Raw genomic sequence first — 23,555 nt, forward strand, 5'->3', positions numbered from 1 at the left:
TCCCCCCCCACCCCTACTCTTTTCAGCATCTAATGGAGCACCTCGAATTTACAGCTCAGCGTCAGGCCATTCAGCCCATCAGCCTATGCTGCTGTTCATTCCCCACACGGGCCTCCTCCCCACTTCATCTCACTCCATCACCCTACCGTTCTATTCCCTTCTCCCTCAGATGTGTTTATCCAGCTTTCCCCTTAAGTGTGTCTATAACATTCACCTCAAGCACTCCCTGTGGGAGCGGGTTCCACATTCTCCCCGCTCTCTGGGTAAAGAAGCTTCTCCTGAATTCCCCTCTTGGATTAACGAGCGGCTATCTTACGTCGACGGCCCCCTGGTTCTGGTCTCCCCAGGTTTTGGCATCGACGTTACCATGACGATGTTACCACTGCAGAGGAGGACGGAGCCATTCCCTCGGGGAGGGGGGAGCGGGGAAATAGATTTCAATTAGCGCCCGGCTTCATTCTTCACTCTCACGGCCCGAATGCCAGGTTCTCTGAAAGGAGCCGCAGTGCTTTTGAGGCTTTGGTGAGAGTTGGGTTGACCACCAGCCCCAACCCATCCCACCCCACCCACCCACCCACACACACACCACCACCCCCTCCACCTCCCCCTCACTCCCCTCACTGCAGAGTGAGCTGATGGAACATTCACACCGGCAATATTAGGATGTGTTCGCTCTATTTGTATTTTACCCTCCTTCCCAAGAGAGTTTCATGAGGATTACACAGAGGCAGTTTACACTGCAGGAGACTTTGCCAGCTGCTCCCTCCGAATGGGAAGTAATCTTTCCCTTTGTTTTGACATATTAATGACAGAGCCAAATATTTATCCACTCTGGTGAAGTGATTGTCAAATACTTTAGATCTGTTTTCCTGTCAGTCGTTTTGTTGAGGGGTCTCACTGGGTAGCAAAGGGAGTTTTTGACTTGTGGGATTTGGTGGGGGGTGGGGGGGGGTGGGGTTGGCTTCAGTTTTGGGCTTTACCCTGTCAGAGGTGGTAACGCCCTGTGCTCTTTTGATTAGCGTTAAACTGGTCGAATTTAAAACTCTCAACCTTGTTTTCAAATCCCTACCTGGCCCCCTTCAGACCTCTGAGATGTCTGCACTCCTCTAACAGTTGAGTGACTGGTGTTTTCCTTCACTCTGTCATTGGTAGCCATGCCTTCAACCTGCCTGGGTTCTGAAGCTCTCGCAGTCTCTCCACCTCTCTCTCTTTCTTACACTTTCTCTCTCTCTTTATCTCGCTCTGTCCCTCTCCCCTCCTTTATGACTCCCCTTAAAACCGACCTCCTCGACCAAGCCTTTGGTCGCCAGCCCCTACTATCTCCTTCCCTGGCCCAGATGCCTGAGAGCACTACCGTGTTAAAACACGATCAGAAATGATTCATCGTTCCCAGGTCTCAGTCACCCTGTGTTCCTGAGGATATACGGGGTGTGTTTGCGTGGTTTTAAGTGTGTCACATCTTGACGGTGGAGGGGAGCAGGAGTTTTCTGGAGTTTTTCCTGAAAACGGCATCAATTTTGTTGGCTCTCCCAACGGTCCCAGCAGCTCGGGAGGTGAACTGCAATCGGCCATGATTCTGTCTTCCATGTTGCTGCACAGAGAGAGACAGCTCACCAAAACTTTTCATTCTGCCCACCTCAGGGCGAACGCAAGAGTGCAAAATTTCAGACAGTTTACACTACAGGGGTAAAGCATGCTGATTGGCTGGTAAGCGACTCCGGCTGAGGCGTTGCCATGGAGAAAGTAACAGGGGCAACGCCTCGCCCAATCAGGGTCGACTTGTCAACCAATCAGCATTTCTCCTGTAGTATAACTTGTTGTGATTGTCTGAAATTTGGCATTCTTGCATTTGTCCTGAAGAGTGCAAAACAAAAAGCTTCGACAACACTTCTCTCTTTTCAGCACTATTCAAGTCCTGCACTACCGAATGAGCTCTCTCTTCTCTGCTTTCACGCAGTTTGACAGCCCCTGCACTTCCAAAGTATTCCGTTGGCTGGAAAGCGCTTTAGAACTGCCCTGACATAGTGCAAAGCACTATATAAATGCAATTTCTTTTCCAATTACTGCAATGCAGCAACTCTCGTTGCAGTGAAGCACAAGGGTTAAGCCTGCCCCCAGCTATTTGGGTGGAGGAGCTTTCAAAGCGCGTTCGCTGTTGTAGGAAACACGGTGGCCATTTTCTGCACAGCTTAGCTCCCATAATGCCGCTGCCCCTTGCACCCAAGTGTTGGCCCGTGATGATTAACTGTGCAAAACCCTCTTGACTTCGCAGCTCCATCCGGACATCGACCTGTCCAACCCAGAGCTCCACAGCCGGTTTGTGAGGCTCAATGAGGCCTACAGTGTGCTGAGCAAGCCCAGCAGCCGACAGGAGTATGACACAAAGCTGAGGATGCAGCGACATGCCCCCTTTGGACCGCCCTCCGACCCCGCGGGGAGCAGCAGCAGCAACCAAGGCGATCCCTTCTCTTCCGCCATGAAGTCGCCCCCAGGCTATGGGTAAGACCCATGGGTCACAGTTTTCTGCTCTGCCTGAGGAAGGGTGGTTGGGGGTGGGGGGTGCGGGGCGGTGGCTGTTGGTGGGGATGTACACAAAATCGACCTCCATGGAGTAAGGGGTTGTCAGCCAAGATACAGTGGCTGGCCCCCTCACCTCTGAGTCACAAGGTCAAGATTCCATGAGACTTGAGTACAACAAAATATCGAGGCCTCCACTCCCCATTGTCCGTACTGAGGGAGCACTGCACTATCGGAGGTCCTTTCGTGAGATGTTGCTGGCAAGGTCAGCATTTGTTACACTCCCCTTATTGCCCCTGAACTAAGGGGAGTTTAAGAGTCAGCCACATTGCTATGGTTCTGGAATCACATGTAGGCCAGACCGGGTAAGGATGGGAGGCTTCCTTCCCTAAAGGACATTAGTGACCCAGATGGGTTTTTACAACAATCGCTGATAGTTATCATGGTCACCGTTACTGAGACTAGCTTCATACTCCAGATTTTATTAGTTGAATTTAAATTCCGCCAACTGCTGGTGACGGGATTTTTACCCATGTCCCCAGAGCATTAACCTGGGTCTCTGGATTACTTCCAGGCCCTTCCAGGTGGGTACAAGTGTTTCTGTGGCCACTGTTGGAAGAACAACAGCGGGGGAGGGGGGGGGGGGGGGGGGGGGGGGGGTGGCGGGGTTCTCCCCGCTGTCCTGGGGCCAATCTTTATCCCTGGACCAACATCACGAAAGAAACACTAAGGGGAAAAACAAAATACTGCGGATACTGGAAACCTGAAACAAAAACAAAAATTGCTGGAAAAGCTCAGCAGGTCTGGCAGCGTCTGCGGAGAGAGGAAGACAGAGTCAATGTTTCGAGTCTGTGTGAAGTTCTGATGAAGGGTCATACGGATTCGAAACGTTAACTCTGTCTTTCCCTCCACAGACGCTGCCAGACCCTGCTGAGCTTTTCCAGCAGTTTTCATTCCTGTTTCAGGAAAGAAACAGATGAACCTGGGTCATTCTCACACCGCTGTTTGTGGGATCTAGCTGTGCGCAGGTTGGCTGAGATGTCTCCTACATATTACAGCTGGACTTGTTCTTCTTGGGGCAGAGGAGATTGAGGGGGGAGGATTTGATAGAGGTGGACAAGATGGTGACAGGTTTGGATAAGATGGACAAAGGAAAGCTGTTCCCATTGGCTGATGGGACAAGGACTGGGGAGGGCGGGCTGGTGGCTGACAGTACAAGGACTTGGGGGACACAACTTTAATGTTTTGGACAAGAGATACAGGGGGGATATGAGGAAGAACTTCTTTTACCCAGCGACTCGCATGGATAAGGGGATAGAGTGGGAATGGGACTGACTGGTTTGGTGTGCAGAGAGCCGGCATCAATGGGCTGAATGGCCTCCTCTAGATACATTCGAAACAGTTCAGAGAAGGTTCACGAGACTGATTCCTGGGATGGGGGTTGTTGTCTTATGAGGAAAGGTTGAAGAGGTTAGGTCTGTACCCGTTGGAGTTTAGAAGAATGAGAGGTGATCTTATTGAAACTTGAAAAACCCTGAGAGGACTTGACAGGGTGGAGGCTGAGAGGATGTTTCCCCTCGTGGGAGGGACTAGAACTGGGGGACATAAGGTGTCTCCCATTTCAGACAGAGATGAGGAGAAATTTTCTCTGTCAGAGGGCCGTGAGTCTGTGGAAGCCTCTTCCCCGGAGAGCAGGGGAAGGCAGGATCATTGAACATTTTTCAGGCAGAGGTAGATAGATTCTTGACTAACAAGAGAGTCAAAGGTTACCAGGGGCAGGTGGGAATATGGAATTGAGGCCACAATCAGATCAACCGTGATCTTATTGAATGGCGGAGCAGGCTTGAGGGGCCGAATGGCCTACTCCTGCTCCTAATTCATATTTTATGTGCCATAATGACTCGAGTTGACAATCTGACAGCGTCATGATTACAAATACCAACTTGTTATAGGCAGATTTATTTCTTAAAACTGAATTAAAATTTTATTTAAAACTGTATTCACATTTTGTAGTGCCGTGGGTGGGATTTGAACTCCCGATCTCCTGAGTCGATAGTCTGGGTGCCTGCATTGCGAGTCCTTTAACATAGCCACTAAGCTGCTGTACCCGTAATAAATCACCAGAACCTTCTATACAAGCACGTGCCAGAAAAATGATTCCGGAAACGAATACATGGGGCGATGTGCCCCTGTAAATCTCTCGTGGAAATTCTGTAGAATGTGGGGACGTGACAACTTGGGTGAAAACAAGAATTTAGCAGACTATGAAAGCCTTCAAATGACCAGATTGACAAATGGCAGGCTGTGCTTTACTGTTCCGTTGAAGGAGCTGAGTATGTTCTGGCTGAACCGTTTTGTCGTGGCTTTCATCAAATTTCATCTTGCACCATGGCTAAAGGCTGAAAAAACGCCTCCTTTTCTCTCACATGTGACAAGGTCGAAGATAGCTGCAATAAACCCTAAATGCTCACGACTGCTCGTGTGTTTGTTTAGGTGTCTGCCTGCGAGTTATGCCATTACATCTGCGATTGGTCACCGCATTATTTGTTGTCCCATTAGCTCCTTCACCCCAATCACTGACCTGTTTGAGACGAGACCAGTTTGAAACCCCCTCCCCCTAACCCTAACAGTCAGGACACCAAGCTGTGCCTTTATATTTGAAGCCTTTTCTCTGGAAAACAGGAGGCTGAGGGGCAACCTGATTCAGATCAGAGTCTAGAAATTCTACGACGAGTAACCCACCTTCTGACACCCCAAAACTTGCCCTCCATCTACAAGGCACAAGTCAGGAGTGTGATGGGATACTCCCCACTTGCCTGGATGAGGGCAGCTCCAACAAACTCAAGAAGCTCGACACCATCCAGGACAAAGCAGCCCCACTTGATTGGCACCCCATCCACCACCTTCAACATCCACTCCCTCCACCACCGACGCACAGTGGCAGCAGTGTGTGTACCATCTACAAGGTGCACTGTAGCAACTCACCAAAGCTCCTTAGACAGCACCTTCCAAACCCACAACCTCTACCATCTAGAAGGACAAGGGCAGCAGACACATGGGGACACCACCACCTGGAAGTTCCCCTCCAAGCCACACACCATCCTGACTTGAAAATATATCGGCTGTTCCTTCACTGTCACTGGGTCAAAATCCTGGAACTCCCTCCCTGACAGCGCTGTGGGTGTACCTACAGCAAACAGACTGCAGCGGCTCAAGAAGGCAGCTCACCACCACCTTCTGAAGGGGCAATTAGGGATGGGCACTAAACGCTGGGCCCAGCCAGCGACACCCACATCCTGTGAAAGAATAAACAAGATCGATGCCTTTAAAATTGTGAGGGGGTTTAATATGGTAAACAACAGGAACTTATATTTATATCATACTTTTAACATAATAAAATAGCCCAAGGAACATTCTAAAACCAAATTTGGCACTGAACTACCCTGAGAGAGATACAAGATCAGCTGACCAAACGTTTGGTCAAAAAGGTCAGTTTTAAGGAGTGCCTTGGAATGTGGAGGAGCCAGGGTCAGTTGAGGCTTTCAAAAGGAGTTGGGTCGACATCCGAAAGAGAAACGTGCAGGATTACAGAGAAAAGGCAGGGGAGAGGCGCTAGGTGAATTGCTCCTTCAGAGGGCCAGCAAAGACACGATGGGCCACCTTCCGTGCCATGAATTAATGCTGGAGAGGCAGGGAGGTGTCGGGAGGGTTTAGGACCCGGGCAGCTCAATGCACGGCCAGCAGTGGTGGAGCGATGGAAATCGGGGATGTCCGAGAGGCCGGAATCGGAGGGGTGCAGAGACCTCGGAAGGTCATGGGACCGGAAGAGGTTTCGGCGACAGGGAGTGGGTGAGGTCGTGGATCAGAACTAGGGGGCCATAAATCCGGGCTAGCTGCTTATAACTCCGATAGGGGAATTCAGGATATTCAGGAGGAACTTCTTTACCCAGACAGCGGGGAGATTGTGGAACTCGCTCCCACAGGGGGTGGTCGAGGTGAATAGTATAGATGACATTTAAGGGGGGAAGCTGGATAAACACGTGAGGGAGAAAGGAGTAGAAGAATATGGTGATGGAGAGAGAGATGAAGAGAGGGTGGGAGGAGGCTCGTGTGGCGTAGAAACACCAGCATGGAGCAGAGGGGCCAAATGGCCTGTGCCTGTGCTGTAAATTTGTGCTCATTTTGTATGAATCCACAGTCCCTTGAGGTTGGACATTATTATGTCATAAGCACATGGCCCTTTTCCCTGTCGGGAAACTTGGCTGGATATTCACACTGTGGACAGGGGAAAGTGGAAGCTGTTGAAAGCAGGTAGTCGCCTGACTCAGCACACACCGAGGAACAGATAGAGACTGAGCACAAGAGGAGGAGGGAGGGTTGCTTCTTCACGCCATCCGCATTCTAGCCCAGCTGAGGCATTTGTGCTGATGTGATTACTGTCTCCATGCACAGAGGTCAAAAGCTGTGTTTCCTGGGGTGAACGCACTTGGTGGTAGCTGAACTGTAGAATGCACAGGCCATAAAATAAAAAGTGTGATGGAAGGACACAAGTGAAGTCTCGCTTCCCCCTTTTCCAAGGCTGCAAGACATTTATGAGGGGACAGTAAACTTCAGTTCATTTACCTACTACAACAGGGCCTGTCTGCAGTCACGGCTGTGTGTAAGGCCAGGAGGGGACCTTCCCTAGCACTGGGCAGAATTCAGAGCCTCGCTGCTAACTCGTAAACCATGTTCCACAAGGGCGATTTGCACCGCGGCGCTGAGGTGACGCGTATATATGAGACCCGGAGGCAGCTGGCGTAAAACACGATGCAGAGCGTTAGCTTTCCCCTCGTGGGTCAACAGGTCAAAGCCTTTCACCACCTCAGGGGTGTCCCAAAGCGCTTTGCAGCCAGCGAAGTACTACTTTATTTGGTGCAGTCACTGTTGCGACGTAGGCAGCCCAGCAAGATCCCAGAAACAGCAGTGCGGTAATGACCAGATGATTGGCCCCAGGACGCCAGGGAGATCAACCCCCCACCCTGCTGTTCTTCCAGCAGTGGCTGGGGGAAGCTTTTCCGCCCACCTTGTTTTAACGTCCCCTCCGAAAGACGGCTCCTCTGACAGTGCAGCTCCCCCTCGGCACTGGCACCGGGAGCGTCGGCCTGGATTGCGTGCTGGGTTCTGTGCGGAGCGTGGCTCGAACCCCCCAACCTCCTGACTCAAGGAGAGAGAGAGAGAGAGAGAAGGCGACTCCCAGGTGGGAAGCTGAATCCCAGATCCAGGGTGGTGGGTGCTCAGGAACCCACCCATGCCCGCCGGAATCAGCAGCCAGTGAGCGCGAGTGATGCCCCCGGCAGACGGCCAGCCTATTGGTCAGAAGCAATGGAATCCAGAGTAGCGCACCACAGAACGAGGCCATTCAGCCCGTCGCGTCGGCCCTGCCTCTCTCAAAGACCAATTCAGTTTTGTCCCACTTCTCCTCGCCCGCTCTGCCCCCCCGTCCCCCATACCTCTGCCGTTATTTTCTTCCCTTCAGGTATTTGTCCAGTTCCCCTTTGAAGGCCGCTACTGCCTCTGTCTCCACCACCACTCCCCCAGCTATCAGGCAGCCCATTCCCTGTCCCAGCCACCGTTGTGTGGGAACGGTTTTACATCTCGCTGCCTCTGGCCCTCTTGTTGATCCCCTTCAACCTGTTGCCCTCCGGCGACTGAGCCCTCTGCTCTACCTGAGCCCGTCACGATTATGAGCGCCTCTTTCAAATCTCCTCTCAGCCTCCCCCCCCCCCCTCTACCCCCCCCTGCTCCGGGGGGAGATAATCTTCGGGGCTGCCACGGCGATCCTTAACAGGAGTAAAGCGAAGCAGGAAAGTGAGGAGGTTTGACAAATCGCTGCTTGGTGAATGACTCCTGTAAAACCCTGCAATCCTACATAATCCCCTCAATTACCACAAGTGTTCACTAACCCCCCCCCACCTCACCGGGATAGAGTTTCAAACACCAGCACAGCAGTGAGATGTTAAACCCTGATCTCGGCACACAGTGGTGCTCCTCAACTGCCCATTGTTTAACTCGTGCGGCGCATGGCGTGCTAAACCTCTCCGAGAGCGTTGGAGGCGAGTCTTTCCGGGAGCTAATCCCTGCTGTGTTAAAATAAGCGCCTAATGCTGTGCCCTTTTTGCCTTGCTCCCTGGACCACTCACCCACCCACAAGGGAGGCAAAGGGAAAGCCCACGACCGCTTTTATGTCTGGAACTCGTCGAGACCCCGGTGAGAAAGGTCGGGGAGTTCATCAGGACCGTGCGGCTCGGAAATGCAATAGCTTTCTCTCCTCAGCCGTGGCCTTGTCTTATGGAATCAGAGAATAAGAATGGCGCAGGAGGAGGCCATTCAGCCCGTCCTGTCTGTGCCAGCCCCCCTGCAAGAGCAGCTCAGCGAATCCCACTCCTCTCTCCCTGCCTTTTTCCCCATATCCCTACAAATATTTTCCTCTTCAGATAATGATCTGGTTCCCTGTCAAATGCCTCAGTGGAACCTGCCTCCAGCCCTCGCTCAGGCAGCGCATTCCGGATCCTAACCACTCGCTGCGTGAAAAATCTTGGTCGCCTCGGCTTCATTCACCAGTCGCCCTAAATCTGTGCCCTCTGTCGATCCTTCCGCCAGCGGAAACATTTTCTCACTAACTACTCCGTCCAGGCCCCTCATGGTTTTGAACACCTCTATCAAATCTCCTCTCGATTTTAACCGTTTGCTGCCGGGGAGAAAACAAGGGGGTTGGGGGGGGGTGGTTTGGTGGCATCAAGTCAACAGGAGAGCCAGAGGTGACAGGAAGGAGGCAGTGGGCTGAGAACGCGCAGGAGTCACTGGCTCTGGGCCCTCTTCTTGGCCGTCCGAGCTCTCTGTTTCTTCCCGTGTCCTTCCAGACAGACAGAGCCTCCAGAGGTCACAGCCGTCAGTGGCCGCTCCCAGCTGTCTGTGTCAGCGCCCGCCGTCTTCCTATCTCGCTCGTAGGTGCCCCCTACGGCAGAGGTATGGACCCCCAGCTGGGGGCCGTGACCCAGTGGCCAGTCCCCCACGCAGAAGGCCTTTGGGTATAAACCTGCCATCCGTCCAACAGTTGAGCCAGCGCAGAGGCTGTTGGCTTAGCAATGAGCGTAAGCCCCGGGACCTCTGCGTCGGTGACCTTGTCATGCCAAGGATAGGCTGGAGGCTGCGGAGGAGGAAGCCGTTCAGAATGTTGCCCTACCTAGCATTCGTTGTCCAGGTCTCGCCATTGTAGCGGAGAGCGCTGAGGAGGCAGTCTTGTATTGGGTATGGTGCCTATAATGTAGCAAAACACCCCGAGGTGCTTCAGAAGAAATATCCGGGGCAGGTGGCGAAGAATTCTGTCAACGTTGGAGGTGTTAAGGGGTGACGTATAGGCGGAGAGGTTTGGGGAGAGAATTCCGGAGCTTCGGGTCCCAGCAACTGAAGGCACGGCCGCCAAACCAGCGTGGTCCTTTCAGGTTCGCCGCCTGAGACTTGCCTTGGAGAGCTGTCAGTTTTTACTCATTCCCCATTGTAACAAAATTATTCAGTCAATCTTCTCTTCAAATTTGCAATAATTCAAGATCACCGCTGTGGGGTTTTATTGGAGGTTGAAATGTCTTGTCTTCTCTCCCAACAAGGGCTGAACTTGCCAAGCATGAGCTAAACACACCGAACTGGTGGATGGGATATGCAGCAATGTGTGAAGGGTCCCAAAAGCGAGCCAGCTGCTTCCAGGGCTGTATGATCAACTATACTCGCTTGCACTGTTCTTTGTGTTCTGGCCTCTTGACCACACCCCCCCCCCCCCCCAATCCCCGATTCCCATCGCTCCACCATTGGCGGCCGTGCCTTCAGCTGCCTGGGGGCCCCGAGCTCTGGAATTCCCTCCCTAAACCTCTCCGCCTCTCTCTCGCTCTCTCTCCCTTTCCTCCTTTAAGACGCTCCTTAAAACTGACCTCTCTGACCGTACGTTCGTTGGACACCGGCCCCGGTACCTCCCTCATGTGGCTCGGTGTCGAACCTGGTTGGCTTGCGCCCCTCCGAAGCCTCGTTCTCCCAAGCTAAAGGCGCTATGTGAATGAAATGTACCGCCGCCTTCACTGTGTGAAATTTAAACCAGAACCTTATCGATCAGCAGCACCCAAAACACAGCGAGCCGGATGCACTTGTTGGAAGTCTGTCAGAATTTGTGAAAAAGCTGACGATTCAAAAGGGTTTATTTCCCCCCCACCCCCCCCACCCACCCCCACTCTCGAGCTGTGAGTGAATGGCTGCTCGGTTTGGAATGCCCTGTCGTGTTGAGTGCTGCACAAAAGGGAGAGATGGTAGCACGTGCGAGCCTTTTCACTCGACCCCGTCACAATCAAAAGAAGTCGGATCCACGCTTGACGTGCACCTTAATCCACACCTTCTGTGCAAAGCGATCGAAATGCACAAAAAAAGGAGCGAGTTCAGCCGCCTGGGCTTGCAGACCCCCACTCTCTGTCAGTGAAGCGAACAACTCGCATTATAATCCCAGCCGGTTTCTCAGAAAAAAAAATAATAATAATCTTTTCATCCCTTTTCTATCGGCAGATATTTACAATTCCCGGCCTGTCAGTCTGCCTGCATCTCATCAGTCACCAGGCTGACAGCTCCCATCCATTGAGGAGCAAGTCCGAAACCACAGCAAGAAAAAAAAAAAAATACAGCATCTGTTCTGTGGTGGCTAGGATTATAATGCTGTAAATATTTTCCCTTTTAGCTAGAATGGAATGACTGTGTGTTTGAGAGAAGAATCCCTTCTTGTTTGCAGGCGCGCTGCTAGCTGTGTGGAATGAGATGCGGAGATCCCTCCTATTCCATCCTGGCCTTTTCACACCAGCAGCCAGAGCTCCCTCCAAGGAATGTGTGGCCACGTTGTAAGGTCTGGAGTGTGTCATCCCTCTTGTGATCCTCTTCAGCTCTTTTACTGCTTTGATTCATTGGAGTGGCTCCCAACGTAGGCTTGACCTGGTCCACCAGATGTTGGAGGGACTTTGTTCGCGGCCGGTTCACAGTATCTCTTTGATGCTGCGAGGAGTCGAGAGGCTCAGGGCCCCTGAAAGAAAGGGGATCATTCTGTTCAGTCTAATTATCTTGTCCCTATTTCAGCGAAGTTTTATCGCACAGCCCCTCATCCTCGCTGACCCACCGCCTCATATCCCTCCTCACCTACCCACCTCCTCAAATCCCTCCTCACCTCCCCACCGCTTCATATCCCTCCTCACCTACCCGTCTCCTCAAAGCCCCTCAACCTCACCTACCCACCACCTCATATCCCTCCTCACCGACCCACCTGTTCATATCCCTTAATCTCACCTACCCATATCCCTCCTCACCTACCCACCTCCTCAAATCCCTCCTCACGTACCCAGCGCCTCATATCCCTCAACCTCACCGACCCATCGCCTCAAACCCCCTCAACCTCACCTACTCACCTCATCATATCCCTCTTCACCTACCCACCTCCTCAAATCCCTCCTCACCTACCCACCGCCTCATATCCCTCAACGACACCTACTTCAGCACCTTGCAATATCCCTCAGCCTCACTACCCCCAGCACCTCGCCATATCTCTCAGCCTCACCTACCCCAGCAATTCGCGATGTCCCTCAATCCCATCACCTCTCAATATCCCTCAATCCCACCTACCCCAGCACCTCACAATATCCCTCAGCCTCACCTACCCCAGCATCTCGCAATGTCCCCCGGCCTCACCTACTCCAGCACCTCGCAATGTCCCTCAGCCTCCCCTACTCCAGCACCTCGCAATGTCCCCCGGCCTCACCTACTCCAGCACCTCGCAATGTCCCTCGGCCTCCCCTACACCCGCACCTCGCAATGTCCTTCAGCCTCCCCTACTCCAGCACCTCGCAATGTCCCTCAGCCTCCCCTACTCCAGCACCTCGCAATGTCCCTCGGCCTCACCTACTCCATCTCGCAATGTCCCTCGGCCTCCCCTACTCTAGCACCTCGCAATGTCCCTCGGCCTCCCCTATTCCAGCACCTCGCAATGTCCCTCGGCCTCACCTACTCCAGCACCTCGCATTGACCCTCGGCCTCCCCTACTCCAGCACCTTGCAATGCCCTTCAGTTGCTTCTCTCCCGAGAAGCACATTTAATTGTTCTTGGCCCTCTCTCTGTGGCTGGCTCAAATGACCTCTCCTCGCTTTGCTGCTTTCTCACAATTTATCTTGTGGCTCGTGGGATGTGACTCTCCCATCATAGTTGAGCATTTGGTCTTGGGGAGCTTCCCTCGCTCCTAAGCTCTGACTTTCTCCCCTCCCCTCTCCTGGAGATGTTAAGCTCCTAACAGGGCTATAGCTGAGCAATTTCCCTCCAACCCTCACCACAGTGGCCATTACTCACAGCCACACCATTAAAAAAAAAAGCAAACCAAACACTAGGTTTTATGTCCAGAAGGACAGAATTGAAAAATAGGAAAGCTATGCCAAACCTGTATCGAACCTCGGTTAGACCACACTTAAAGTACAGTGCACAGTTCTGGTCGCCATTTTATAAAAAGGATAGAGGCACTGGAGAGGGTGCAGAGAAGATTGACGAGGATGATCCCAGAAATGTGTGGGTATACATTTCAGGAAAGGATTGACAGGCTGGGTCTCTTCTCTCTTGAAAAGAGAAGGCTTGAGGGGGGAGGTCTTTAAAACTCTGAAAGGTTTTGATAGAGTGGATACAGACTGTGTTTCCTCTTGTGGGGAAGAGCAGAACTAGAGGCCACCAAAATAAGATAGTCACTAATAAACCCAACCTGGAATTCAGGAGAAACTTCTTTACCCAGAGAGTGGGGAGAATGTGGATCTTACTCCCACACGGAGTGGTTGAGGTGAATAGTATAGATATATCGAAGGGGAAACTAGATGAGTATTATGAGGGAGAAGTGAATAGAGGGCTACGGAGATAAATTTAGATAAGAAAAGATGGGAGGAGTCTCGAGTGCAGCATAAACACCAGCATGGACTGGTTGGGCCAAACAGCCTATTTGTGTGCTGTGCATCCTCTTTAATGTAGAAGCTGTTCCAGTACAGCTACAACACTGGCATCTACCCAGCTATGTGGAAAATTGCCCTGTCCTATATGTCCTGTACACAAAAAGCAGGACAAATCCAACCCGGCCAATTACCGCCCCATCAGTCGACTCTCCATCATCAGTACAGTAATGGAAGGGGTCACCAACAGTGCTATCAAATGACACTTGCTTAGCAATAACCTGCTCACTGACGCCTAGTTTGGGTTCCGCCAGGGCCACTCAGCTCCTGACCTCATTACAGCCTTGGTTGAAACATGGACAAAAGAGCTGAACTCCTGAGGTGAGGTGAGAGTGACTGCCCTTGACATCAAGGCAGCATTTGACTGAGTGTGGCATCAAGGAGCCCTGGCAAAACTGGAGTCAGTGAGAATCAGGGAGAAAACTCTCCCCTGGTTGGAATCATACCTAGCACAAAGGAAGATGGTTGTGGTTGTTGGAGGTCGGTCATCTCAGCTCCGGGACATCACTGCAGGAGTTCCTCAGGGTAGTGTCCTCGGCCCAACCATCTTCAGCTGCTTCATCAATGACCTTCTTTCCATCACAAGGTCAGAAGTGGGGATGTTCACTGATGATTGCACAATGTTCACCATTCGCAACTCCTCAGATACTGAAGCAGTCCATGTCCAAATGCAGCAAGACCCTGGACAATATCCAGGCTTGGGCTGACAAGTGGCAAGTGACATTCACACCGCACAAGTGTCAGGCAATGACCATCTCCAAAAGAGAGAATCAAACAATCATTGAACAATTGACGTTCAATGGTATTATCATCACTGAATCCCTTACCATTGACCAGAAACTGAACTGGACTAGCTATATGAAGACTGTGGCTACAAGAGCAGCTCAGAGGCTAGGAACCATGTGACGAATAACCCACCTCCTGACTCCCCGAAGCCTATCCGCCATCTACAAGGCACAAGTCAGGAGTGTGATGGAATACTCCCCACTTACGTGGATGAGTACAGCTCCCACAACACTCAAGAAGCTCGACACCATCCAGGACAAAGCAGCCTGCTTCATTAGTACCACATCCACAAACGTTCACTCCCTGCACCACCGACGCACAGTGGCAGCCGTGTGTGTACCATCTACAAGATGCACTGCAGCAACTCACCAAGGCTCCTGAGACAGTACCTTCCAAACCCACGACCACTACCACCTAGAAGGACAAGGGCAGCAGACCCATGGGAACACCACCACCTGCAAGTTCCCCTCCAAGTCACTCACCACCCTGACTTGGAAATATATCGGCCGTTCCTTCACTGTTGCTGGGTCAGAATCCTGGAGCTGCCTCCCTAACAGCACTGTGGGTGTACCTACACCACATGGACTGCAGTGGCTCAAGAAGGCAGCTCACCCCCACCTTCTCAAGGGGCAATTAGGGATGAGCAATAAAATGCTGGCCCAGCCAGCAAAGCCCACATCCCGTGAATGAATATAAAAAAGTAAATATTCATGTGCGAGTCTTGATGGCAACTATCCACCTGTGGAGGTCTTCACAGGCAAGTGTCATTGCCATTCTCACTCAACAGCCATACCCTTTCAGTAGGGGCTGCTGTGCCATCGCCATCAGGAGAACTAATCAGTTTTCTGCCCAAGAATCGAAGGATGCTGTGGTCAAACAAAGCAGCCCCAAAGGGACTGTAGAGAACTAATTCTGCACAAACCACAGAGTCCGATCAAACCTTACTGGTCTCTACAACACAGAAGACAGAGGCTTGCGCATGAGCATTAAGGACACACCACTGTTCAGTCAGCACATCAGGAAGTTACCAGATGATAAGAGTGTATATTTTGTCAGATATCTGTTGCAGTTCAGACTCAGGCTCAATCTTTCCTTATGCCTCTTCACAGGAAAATGTTGTTTCCACCAGCAAATCAGTGTCTTATGACCAGTAACTTCCGGAGGAGAAGTGTGCAACTTATTTAGGAGTCTTTTTACTGAGCTGATACTGTCCAGCTGGTGTACACTCTCCTCCTTTCTGAAAAATCCCCCAAAAAAATCACATTTGCGGACCATTCTGTTCAGGCTAAAACGTTTTAACTGAATTTATTTACAAGAGCTGTAATTACACGGAAGCAAACAGAATACAGCCAAGCAGTCAACAAGCCATTGCTGCCTCCTGAAAATGACATTAGATTTCAGTTTTGGTTAATTTCACAGCAAAACCATTTGTTGAGTTCAATTTTCTTTTTTAAGTTGGTGTTCCCTCACCCCTCATCTCCCTTATCCCATCTCAAAAGGTTCGAAAGATCCGAGCAGCAGAGGTACTGGGAGCAGTTCCGGTATCCCACACCAGATGAATATGCAGCCTTTCAAGCCACCAAGAAGCGGAAGAGGAATATGAAAGCTTTCGGCTACTGTATCTTCGTTATGTTGGCTGGCGTATTCATCCACTATTTTGGTTTCAGGTATGTGCGATATGTGATAACCTGATTGTTTTCTGGCTTTATTTACCCAGCTGTTGTGCTGGATGCTCCAGCCACATTCCTGTTACTGAATCTTGGGAGACGAGGAGGGGGTAATTGTAGGGAAACATGCAATAGTAAATGGCTCTTCACGGCTCTATCTACTTTCAAATTGACCACGCACTTACGGGCCACAAGTCCACTCTGCTACACATCTTCCAGTGGGATTGTTAGAACATTATAAAACCGACTGGATAATGTAGAGGGAGTTTTACTCTCTATCTGATCCCATGCTGTACCTGCCCTGGGAGTGTTTGATGGGGACAGTGCAGAGGGAGCTTTACTCTGTATCTAACCCTGTGCTGTACCTGTCCTGGGAGTGATTGATGGGGACGGTGTAGACGGAGCTTTACTCTGTATCTAACCCCGTGCTGTACCTGTCCTGTGAGTGTTTGATGGGGACGGTGTAGAGGGAGCTTTACTCTGTATCTAACCCCGTGCTGTACCTGTCCTGGGAGTGTTTGATGGGGACAGTGTAGAGGGAGCTTTACTCTGTATCTAACCCCCTGCTGTACCTATCCTGGGAGTGTTGATGAGGACGGTGTAGAGGGAACTTTACTCTGTATCTAACCCCGTGCTGTACCTGTCCTGGAAGTGTTTGATGGGGATAGTGTAGAGGGAACTTTACTCTGTATCCAACCCCGTGCTGTACCTGTCCTGGGAGTGTTTGATGGGGACAGTGTAGAGGGACCTTTACTCTCTATCTAACCCTGTGCTGTACCTGTCCTGTGAGTGTTTGATGGGGACGGTTTAGAGGGAGCTTTACTCTGTATCCACCCCCGTGCTGTACCTGTCCTGGGAGTGTTTGATGGGGACAGTGTAGAGGGATCTTTACTCTGTATCTAACCCCGTGCTGTACCTGTCCTGGGAGTGTTTGATGGGGACAGTGTAGAGGGAGCTTTACTCTGTATCTAACCCCGTGCTGTACCTGTCCTGGGAGTGTTGATGAGGACGGTGTAGAGGGAACTTTACTCTGTATCTAACCCCGTGCTGTACCTGTCCTGGGAATGTTTGATGGGAACAGTGTAGAGGGAACTTTACTCTGTATCTAACCCCGTGTTGTACTTGTCCTGGGAGTGTTTGATGGGGACGGTGTAGAGGGAGCTTTACTCTGTATCTAACCTCGTGCTGTACCTGTCCTGGGAGTGTTGATGGGGACGGTGTAGAGGGAGCTTTACTCTGTATCTAACCCCGTGCTGTACGTGTCCTGGGAGTGTTTGATGGGGACAGTGTAGAGGGAGCTCACAACCTAAATGAGTGGAGCTTTTCTAACCTAGTAAATCACCCCAAGGCGCTTCACAGGAGCGTCATCCTCAGATAAAAATTGCTTTAAAGAGCCGATGAAGGAGGCATTAGGAGAGACCGGGTGAGAGAGAGAGCTTTTAATGGGGGTCTTAAAGGAGATGGGCAGTAGAACCTGTTTAGAGAGGGAACGCCCGAGTTTAGGCAGCACGACTGCTCATGGTGGCCACGAAGGGGTTTGGGGGAGGGGGTGAAGGGCAAGAGGCCAGGACTGGCGGAATGCAGCATTGCTGGAGGGTTGCCGGGATGGCGGGGGTCTGGCGAGAGAATCTGTGGAAAGGTTTGAACACCAATTTGAGAATTTTAAAATGGAGGCGTTGCTGTTGAGCTTGGAGCCGGTGCCTCCAGCTCTTCCTTTGCGTATCGGGAAAGGAGATTTTGCTTTCAGCTTGACCGAGACCATTTACAAAGAGCCCTGCCATTTCAAATGAGCGCCTGATTCGCATCCAAACCACAAATTAATACTTTAGAAACAGGACTTGGACAGCCGGCTCAGGAACATGGAGCCAGTCTTCCACCTCTCGCATTCTCCCATCTGCTGGCTCCTCCCGCTTCCAGCTGGCTTGCTGACTTTGGATTAACTTGGCTTTTTCTTGTGCATTTGCAAGTTTCTCTCGGCAGTTGCTAGTTTTTCAAGCTGACATATGTGGTCCACGCTTTACTGACTCCCCCTCCTTCGGAGTGTTCAGTGGGTCTCTGGACAGGGTGTGTGGATTGTGCGGAGGGTGTAGGTGTGCCAGCACGCCCCTCCGTGATCTTCCTCCAACGGGTCAAACCGTGCATTCCTTTGACCTGGTAGCAGGTCCGTCCACCCAGGATGGTCTTTGGGGACCTGATGCAAAAGGTGCAAAGATCCTGGCCGACATTCCCAGTGCCAGTCCTGCAATGTCTGCTTGGAAGTGGCCAGTGGTCATATAAAGTGCTAAATAACTGTAAGTCTTCCTTTTTCTGTTTAGGTAAGGCACAAAAAGAATTTATAAAGGTGATACAAGAACTGCAAGGCTTTTTTTTTAATTCCTTGACGGGATGCAGGCATCACTGGCTGGGCCCAGCATTTATTGCCCATCCCTATTTGCCCCCTGAGAAGGTGGTGGTGAGCTGCCTTCTTGAGCCGCTGTGGTGTAGGTACACCCACCGTGCTGTTAGGGAGGGAGTTCCAGGATTTTGACCCAGTGACAGTGAAGGAACGGCCGATATATTTCCAAGTCAGGATGGTGAGTGACTTGGAGGGGAACTTGCAGGCGGTGGTGTTCTCATGTGTCTGCTGCCCTTGACCTTCTACATGGTAGTGGTCGTCGGTTTGGAAGGTGCTGTCTAAGAAACCTTGGTGAGTTCCTGCAGTTCATCTTGTAGATGGTACACACACTGCTGCTACTGTGTGTCGGTGGTGGAGGGAATGAATGTTGAAGTTGGTGGATGGGGTGCTAATCAAGTGGGCCTGCTTTGTCCTGGATAGTGTTGAGCTTCTTGAGTGTTGTGGGAGCTGCACTCATCCAGGCAAAAGGAGAATATTCCATCACACTCCTGACTTGTGCCTTGTAGATGGTGGGTCAGTACTGAAGGAGGGGCGCGCTGTCAGAGAGTCAGTACTCAGGGAGGGCCACATGGTCGAAGGCTCTTTACTGAGGGAGTGCTGCACTATCGAGAAAGGGCAGTACTAAAAGAGGGCCGCACTGTTGGAGTGTCAGTGCTGAGGGAATGCCACACTGTCGAAGGCTCAGTACTGAGGGAGCACCTCACTGTCGGAGGGTCAGTGCTGAGGGAGCACCGCACTGTTGGAGGGTCAGTACTGAGGGAGCGTCGCACCATCGGAGGGTCAGTACTGAGGGAGCACTGCACTGTTGGAGGGTCAGTACTGAGGGAGTGCCGCACCGTCGGAGGGTCAGTACTGAGGGAGTGCCGCACTGTCGGAGGGTCAGTACTGAGGGAGTGCTGCACTGGCGGAGGGTCAGTACTGAGGGAGTGCTGCACTGTTGGAGGGTCAGTACTGAGGGAGTGCCGCACTGTCAGAGGGTCAGTACTGAGGGAGTGCCGCACTGTCGGAGGGTCAGTGCTGAGGGAGCACTGCACTGTTGGAGGGTCAGTACTGAGGGAGTGCCGCACTGTCAGAGGGTCAGTACTGAGGGAGTGCCGCACTGTCGGAGGGTCAGTACTGAGGGAGTGCCACACTGTCGGAGGGTCAGTACTGAGGGAATGCTGCACAGTCAGAGATGCCGCCTTTCGGAAGACACATTCAACCGAGGCCCATCTGGCTGCTCGGATGTAGTCGATTTTGCAGACAGCAGGGGGGAGGTTCTCCCCGGTGTCCTGGACCCGATATTTATCCCTGAACCAGCATCACTCAAAACAGGTTGATCTAGGTCATGTCACGTTGCTGTTCGTGGGAGCTTGCTGTGCCTTTGTGACACTGCACCAGCTTCCAACGTAGCTGGTGGGCTGTTGAAGCGCTTTGGGAGCCTTGAAAGGTGCCGACGGAATGCAAAGGCTTCCCTTTAACAAGCCCGAATTGTTTCGATGGCTTGACAGGAATGCAGAGGTGGGAAACATCGCATGAAAGGAAATGACTGGCTGGCACGGTGTTTGGGGTGGGGGGGGGAGGGAACCGCTCGTTCTGTGAAGGGAGCGGGTGACAGGATTGCCTGACAGGTTGTTGTGCTGCGATATCAGGGACATCTGGGGAAAGCTTCTCATGCATTCTGTACATTATTCACTGAGGTGGGTGGGGCGGGGTGGGGTGGGGGGTGTGCTTGGTGGGCGGTGCAGGGGGGCGAGTAAACCAGCTAGCCGCTCGCTTCAAAGCCTGAGATTGCAACCATTGCGAATCCTGCCACCGCGCTGTGTTCGGGAGCGGACAGGAGGAAGCAGACGTGTTGCTCTGCCACTCGGAACCAAGTTGTGGAATGAGCCGCTCGGGAAATGAACTGGCGCCCAGTTGGAAGCTGGCGGGGTTTCATCCCAGTTTTTTTGATCCATCGAGGAGTGTTGAGTAACGCCCCGCCCAGCAGGTCATTAGAAAGAGGGCCAGACCTGAGATTGGGGCTTCGCTCAGTCACCTTAAGGTGGACGCGGAGATGGTTCCACTTGTGGGCAAGATCAGAACCAGGGGCCCGTCCGTATGAGATGATCAAAAAGAAACCCAATTGGGAATTCGGGAGAAGCTTCTTTACCCAGAGAGCGGGGAGAACGTGGAACTCGCTCCCACGGGGAGTGGTCGAGGTGAATAGTATAGACACGTTCAGTGGGAAACTAGATAACTATATGAGGGAGAAGGGAATAGAAGGACATGTTGATGGGGTGAGATGAAGAGGGGGTGGGAGGAGGCTTGTATGCACAGAGCAGATGGGCCGAATGGTCTGTTTCTGTGTTGGAAATTCTGCACATTCCTGTGTTAGATGGTAAGGGAACATTGCAGGTAACCTTAAAACCTCTTCTCAGGGACAGATGTCAGACAGAGGGCCCCAATCCTGAATTCTAGGCCAGTGCATTCTCCTGAAAAGGATGTGTGTACGGGGCAAGTGTAGAATCAGACTGGACTGTGACACCTCGAGTAGCTGACTGGTCCAATGACACACTGTGAGAACTCACACATGACAGGACATTGCCACTTTGAGACTCATAACCGAGGAAAAGCCCAGTGGGGTTTTAGAACCCAGTAATAGGTGGAGTCAGGAGGATGAGATAAAGGGAAAAGATGTCTCAGCTCATATTGTATAGCATATTTTACAGATAAAGAGAGGCGTGTGCTCATGTTTAATTGTGTGTGTGCCAAACCAGATGATTACCACATCAATATTATTTGCAATTGTACACTGATCGAATTATTTTGCTAAAACCCCATTGTCACCAATGGCCAAGGACACCCCCAACCCCATAGACACACACCCCAAACCCCATAGACACGCACTCCAAACCCCATAGACACATACCCCAAACCCCATAGATGCGCACCCCCAAACCCCATAGACATATACCCCAAACCTCATAGACAGCACCCCAAACCCCATAGACATGCACTCCAAACCCCATAGACATATACCCCCAACCCCATAGACATATACCCCCAACCCCATAGACACGCACCCCCAACCCCATTGACATATACCCCAAACCCCATAGACACGTACCCCCAACCGCATAGACCCATACCCCAAACCCCATAGACTCATACCCCAAACCCCATAGACTCATACCCCAAACCCCATAGACACATATCTGAAATCCCATAGACACGAACCCCCAACCCCATAGACCCATACCCCAAACCCCATAGACCCATACCCCAAACCCCATAGACACACACCCCCAAACCCCATAGACACGCACCCCCAACCCCATAGACCCATACCCCAAACCCCATAGACACATACCCCAAACCCCGTAGATACACACCCCAAACCCCATAGACACACACACACTCCCTACCCCATAGATACATACAACCCCATTGGCACACGCCGAATCCCATAGACACACACACCCTGAAGCATATAGACACGCACACACCGAACCCTGTAGACACAGCCACCCCTAACTCCATAGACAAATGCACCCCTAACCCCATAGGCACAAACACCCCGACCCCCAAAGACACACACCCCTAACCCCATAGACACACACCCCCAAACACCATAGACACACACACCCCCAACCCCATACACACCCACCCCCAAACACCATAGACACACACCCCCAAACACCATAGACACACACACCCCCAACCCCATAGACACTCACCCCCAACCTCATAGACACACACCCCCAACCCCATAGACACACACCCCCAAACACCATAGACACACACACCCCTAACCCCATAGACACACCGCCCAAACACCATAGACACACACCCCCAAACACCATAGATACACACACCCCCAACCCCATTGACACACACCCCCAACCCCATAGACACACACCCCCAAACACCATAGACACACACTCTGCAAACACCATAGATCCACACACCCGAACCCCATAGACACACCCCCCCAAACACCATAGACACACACACCCCCAAACACTATAGACACACACACACACACACCCCGCACACCATAGACACACATACCCCGAACACTTTGGACACACACACCCCAAAGCCCAAAGACACACGCACTCCTAACCCCAAAGAGACATACACCCCTAACCCCATAGACACACATACCCACAAGCCCCATAGACATGCACACAGACACACACAAACACACACCTGTCGCTCTGTCTGAAATTAGAGCCAGGCATTTTGTTGTGACACTGATGATTAATGGTGGGATTCTGTGGATAAACATCCATCTGGATGAGATTTTGAGTGTTTGTTTAGTGTTTAATAATCATTGGTGCTCTCTGGCAGTGTGAACTGACGGAGAGTCTGACTGACGGTGCCAATTCACTTGCTGGGACAGCTCTTCCTGCCTGGCCTGAATATACAGAACGCAATTAAACTGCAGCCCCTAAGCGGCAAGCACCAAGATCTGGGGGAAGGGCTACGAATGAAGAGAGAGATAAAAACAGTTAGATGATAAAGTCTGAAGAAGGACCAGGCCAATATTTATCCGCCAACCAATGTCGCTTAAAAACAAAGAGATTAACATGTCTCTGGTGAATATTGTAGGATTTTGTTGTGCGCTGCTGCATCACAGCTGTGGCTGGACTTGGACTTCAGAAAAGATACTTGTGTCTGTAAAGCGATTTAGGACATCCTGAGGCTTTGAGAGACAATATAGGTTCTTGTTTTATTCATTAAGTAACAGACCAACACATCTATGACTTGGCGGCTGCCCCTACACCCTGCCAATCCATGTGGGCGCCCTGTTGCTCCAGTGGGCGTAGTGCCCACCAGGCAGCGAGGGATAGTGACGTTCCCTCTGATCGGCCAGTCTTATAGATTCCTGGACCAGAACATGGGTTAGGTGGAGGCCATTCAGCCCATCGTGCCTGCGCATTCTCTTTGAAGGAGCTATCCCAGTTAAACCCAATTCCCCTGCCAACATTTCCCCTTCAAGTATTTACCCAATTTCCCCCTTTTGAAAGTTCCTATTGAATCTGCTTCCACCGCCCTTTCAGGCAGCGCCTTCCAGATCACAGCAACTCATAGAAACACACATAGAAAACTCACTGCGTTAAAAATTCTCCTGTCCCCCACTGGTTCTTTTGCTAATTATCTTCAATCTGTCTCTCTCCCCCCCCCCCC

General features: G+C 51.6%; 1 protein-coding gene across 4 annotated transcripts in view; it reads left to right on the top strand.

Moving 5' to 3' along the window:
* The window catches only part of dnajc4 (DnaJ (Hsp40) homolog, subfamily C, member 4), a 121,901-nt gene that overhangs the window by 48,421 nt on the left and 49,925 nt on the right, over positions 1-23,555 (top strand). For all 4 annotated transcript variants that reach the window (XM_041179985.1, XM_041179987.1, XM_041179988.1 and 1 more), the window contains exons 6-7: positions 2,273-2,499; positions 15,839-16,006. In XM_041179985.1, coding sequence (XP_041035919.1) covers positions 2,273-2,499; positions 15,839-16,006 — 395 coding nt within the window. The remainder of the gene's footprint in view (positions 1-2,272; positions 2,500-15,838; positions 16,007-23,555) is intronic.

The sequence above is a fragment of the Carcharodon carcharias genome, chromosome 37 (assembly GCF_017639515.1).
Source record: "Carcharodon carcharias isolate sCarCar2 chromosome 37, sCarCar2.pri, whole genome shotgun sequence".
NCBI lineage: Eukaryota > Metazoa > Chordata > Chondrichthyes > Lamniformes > Lamnidae > Carcharodon > Carcharodon carcharias.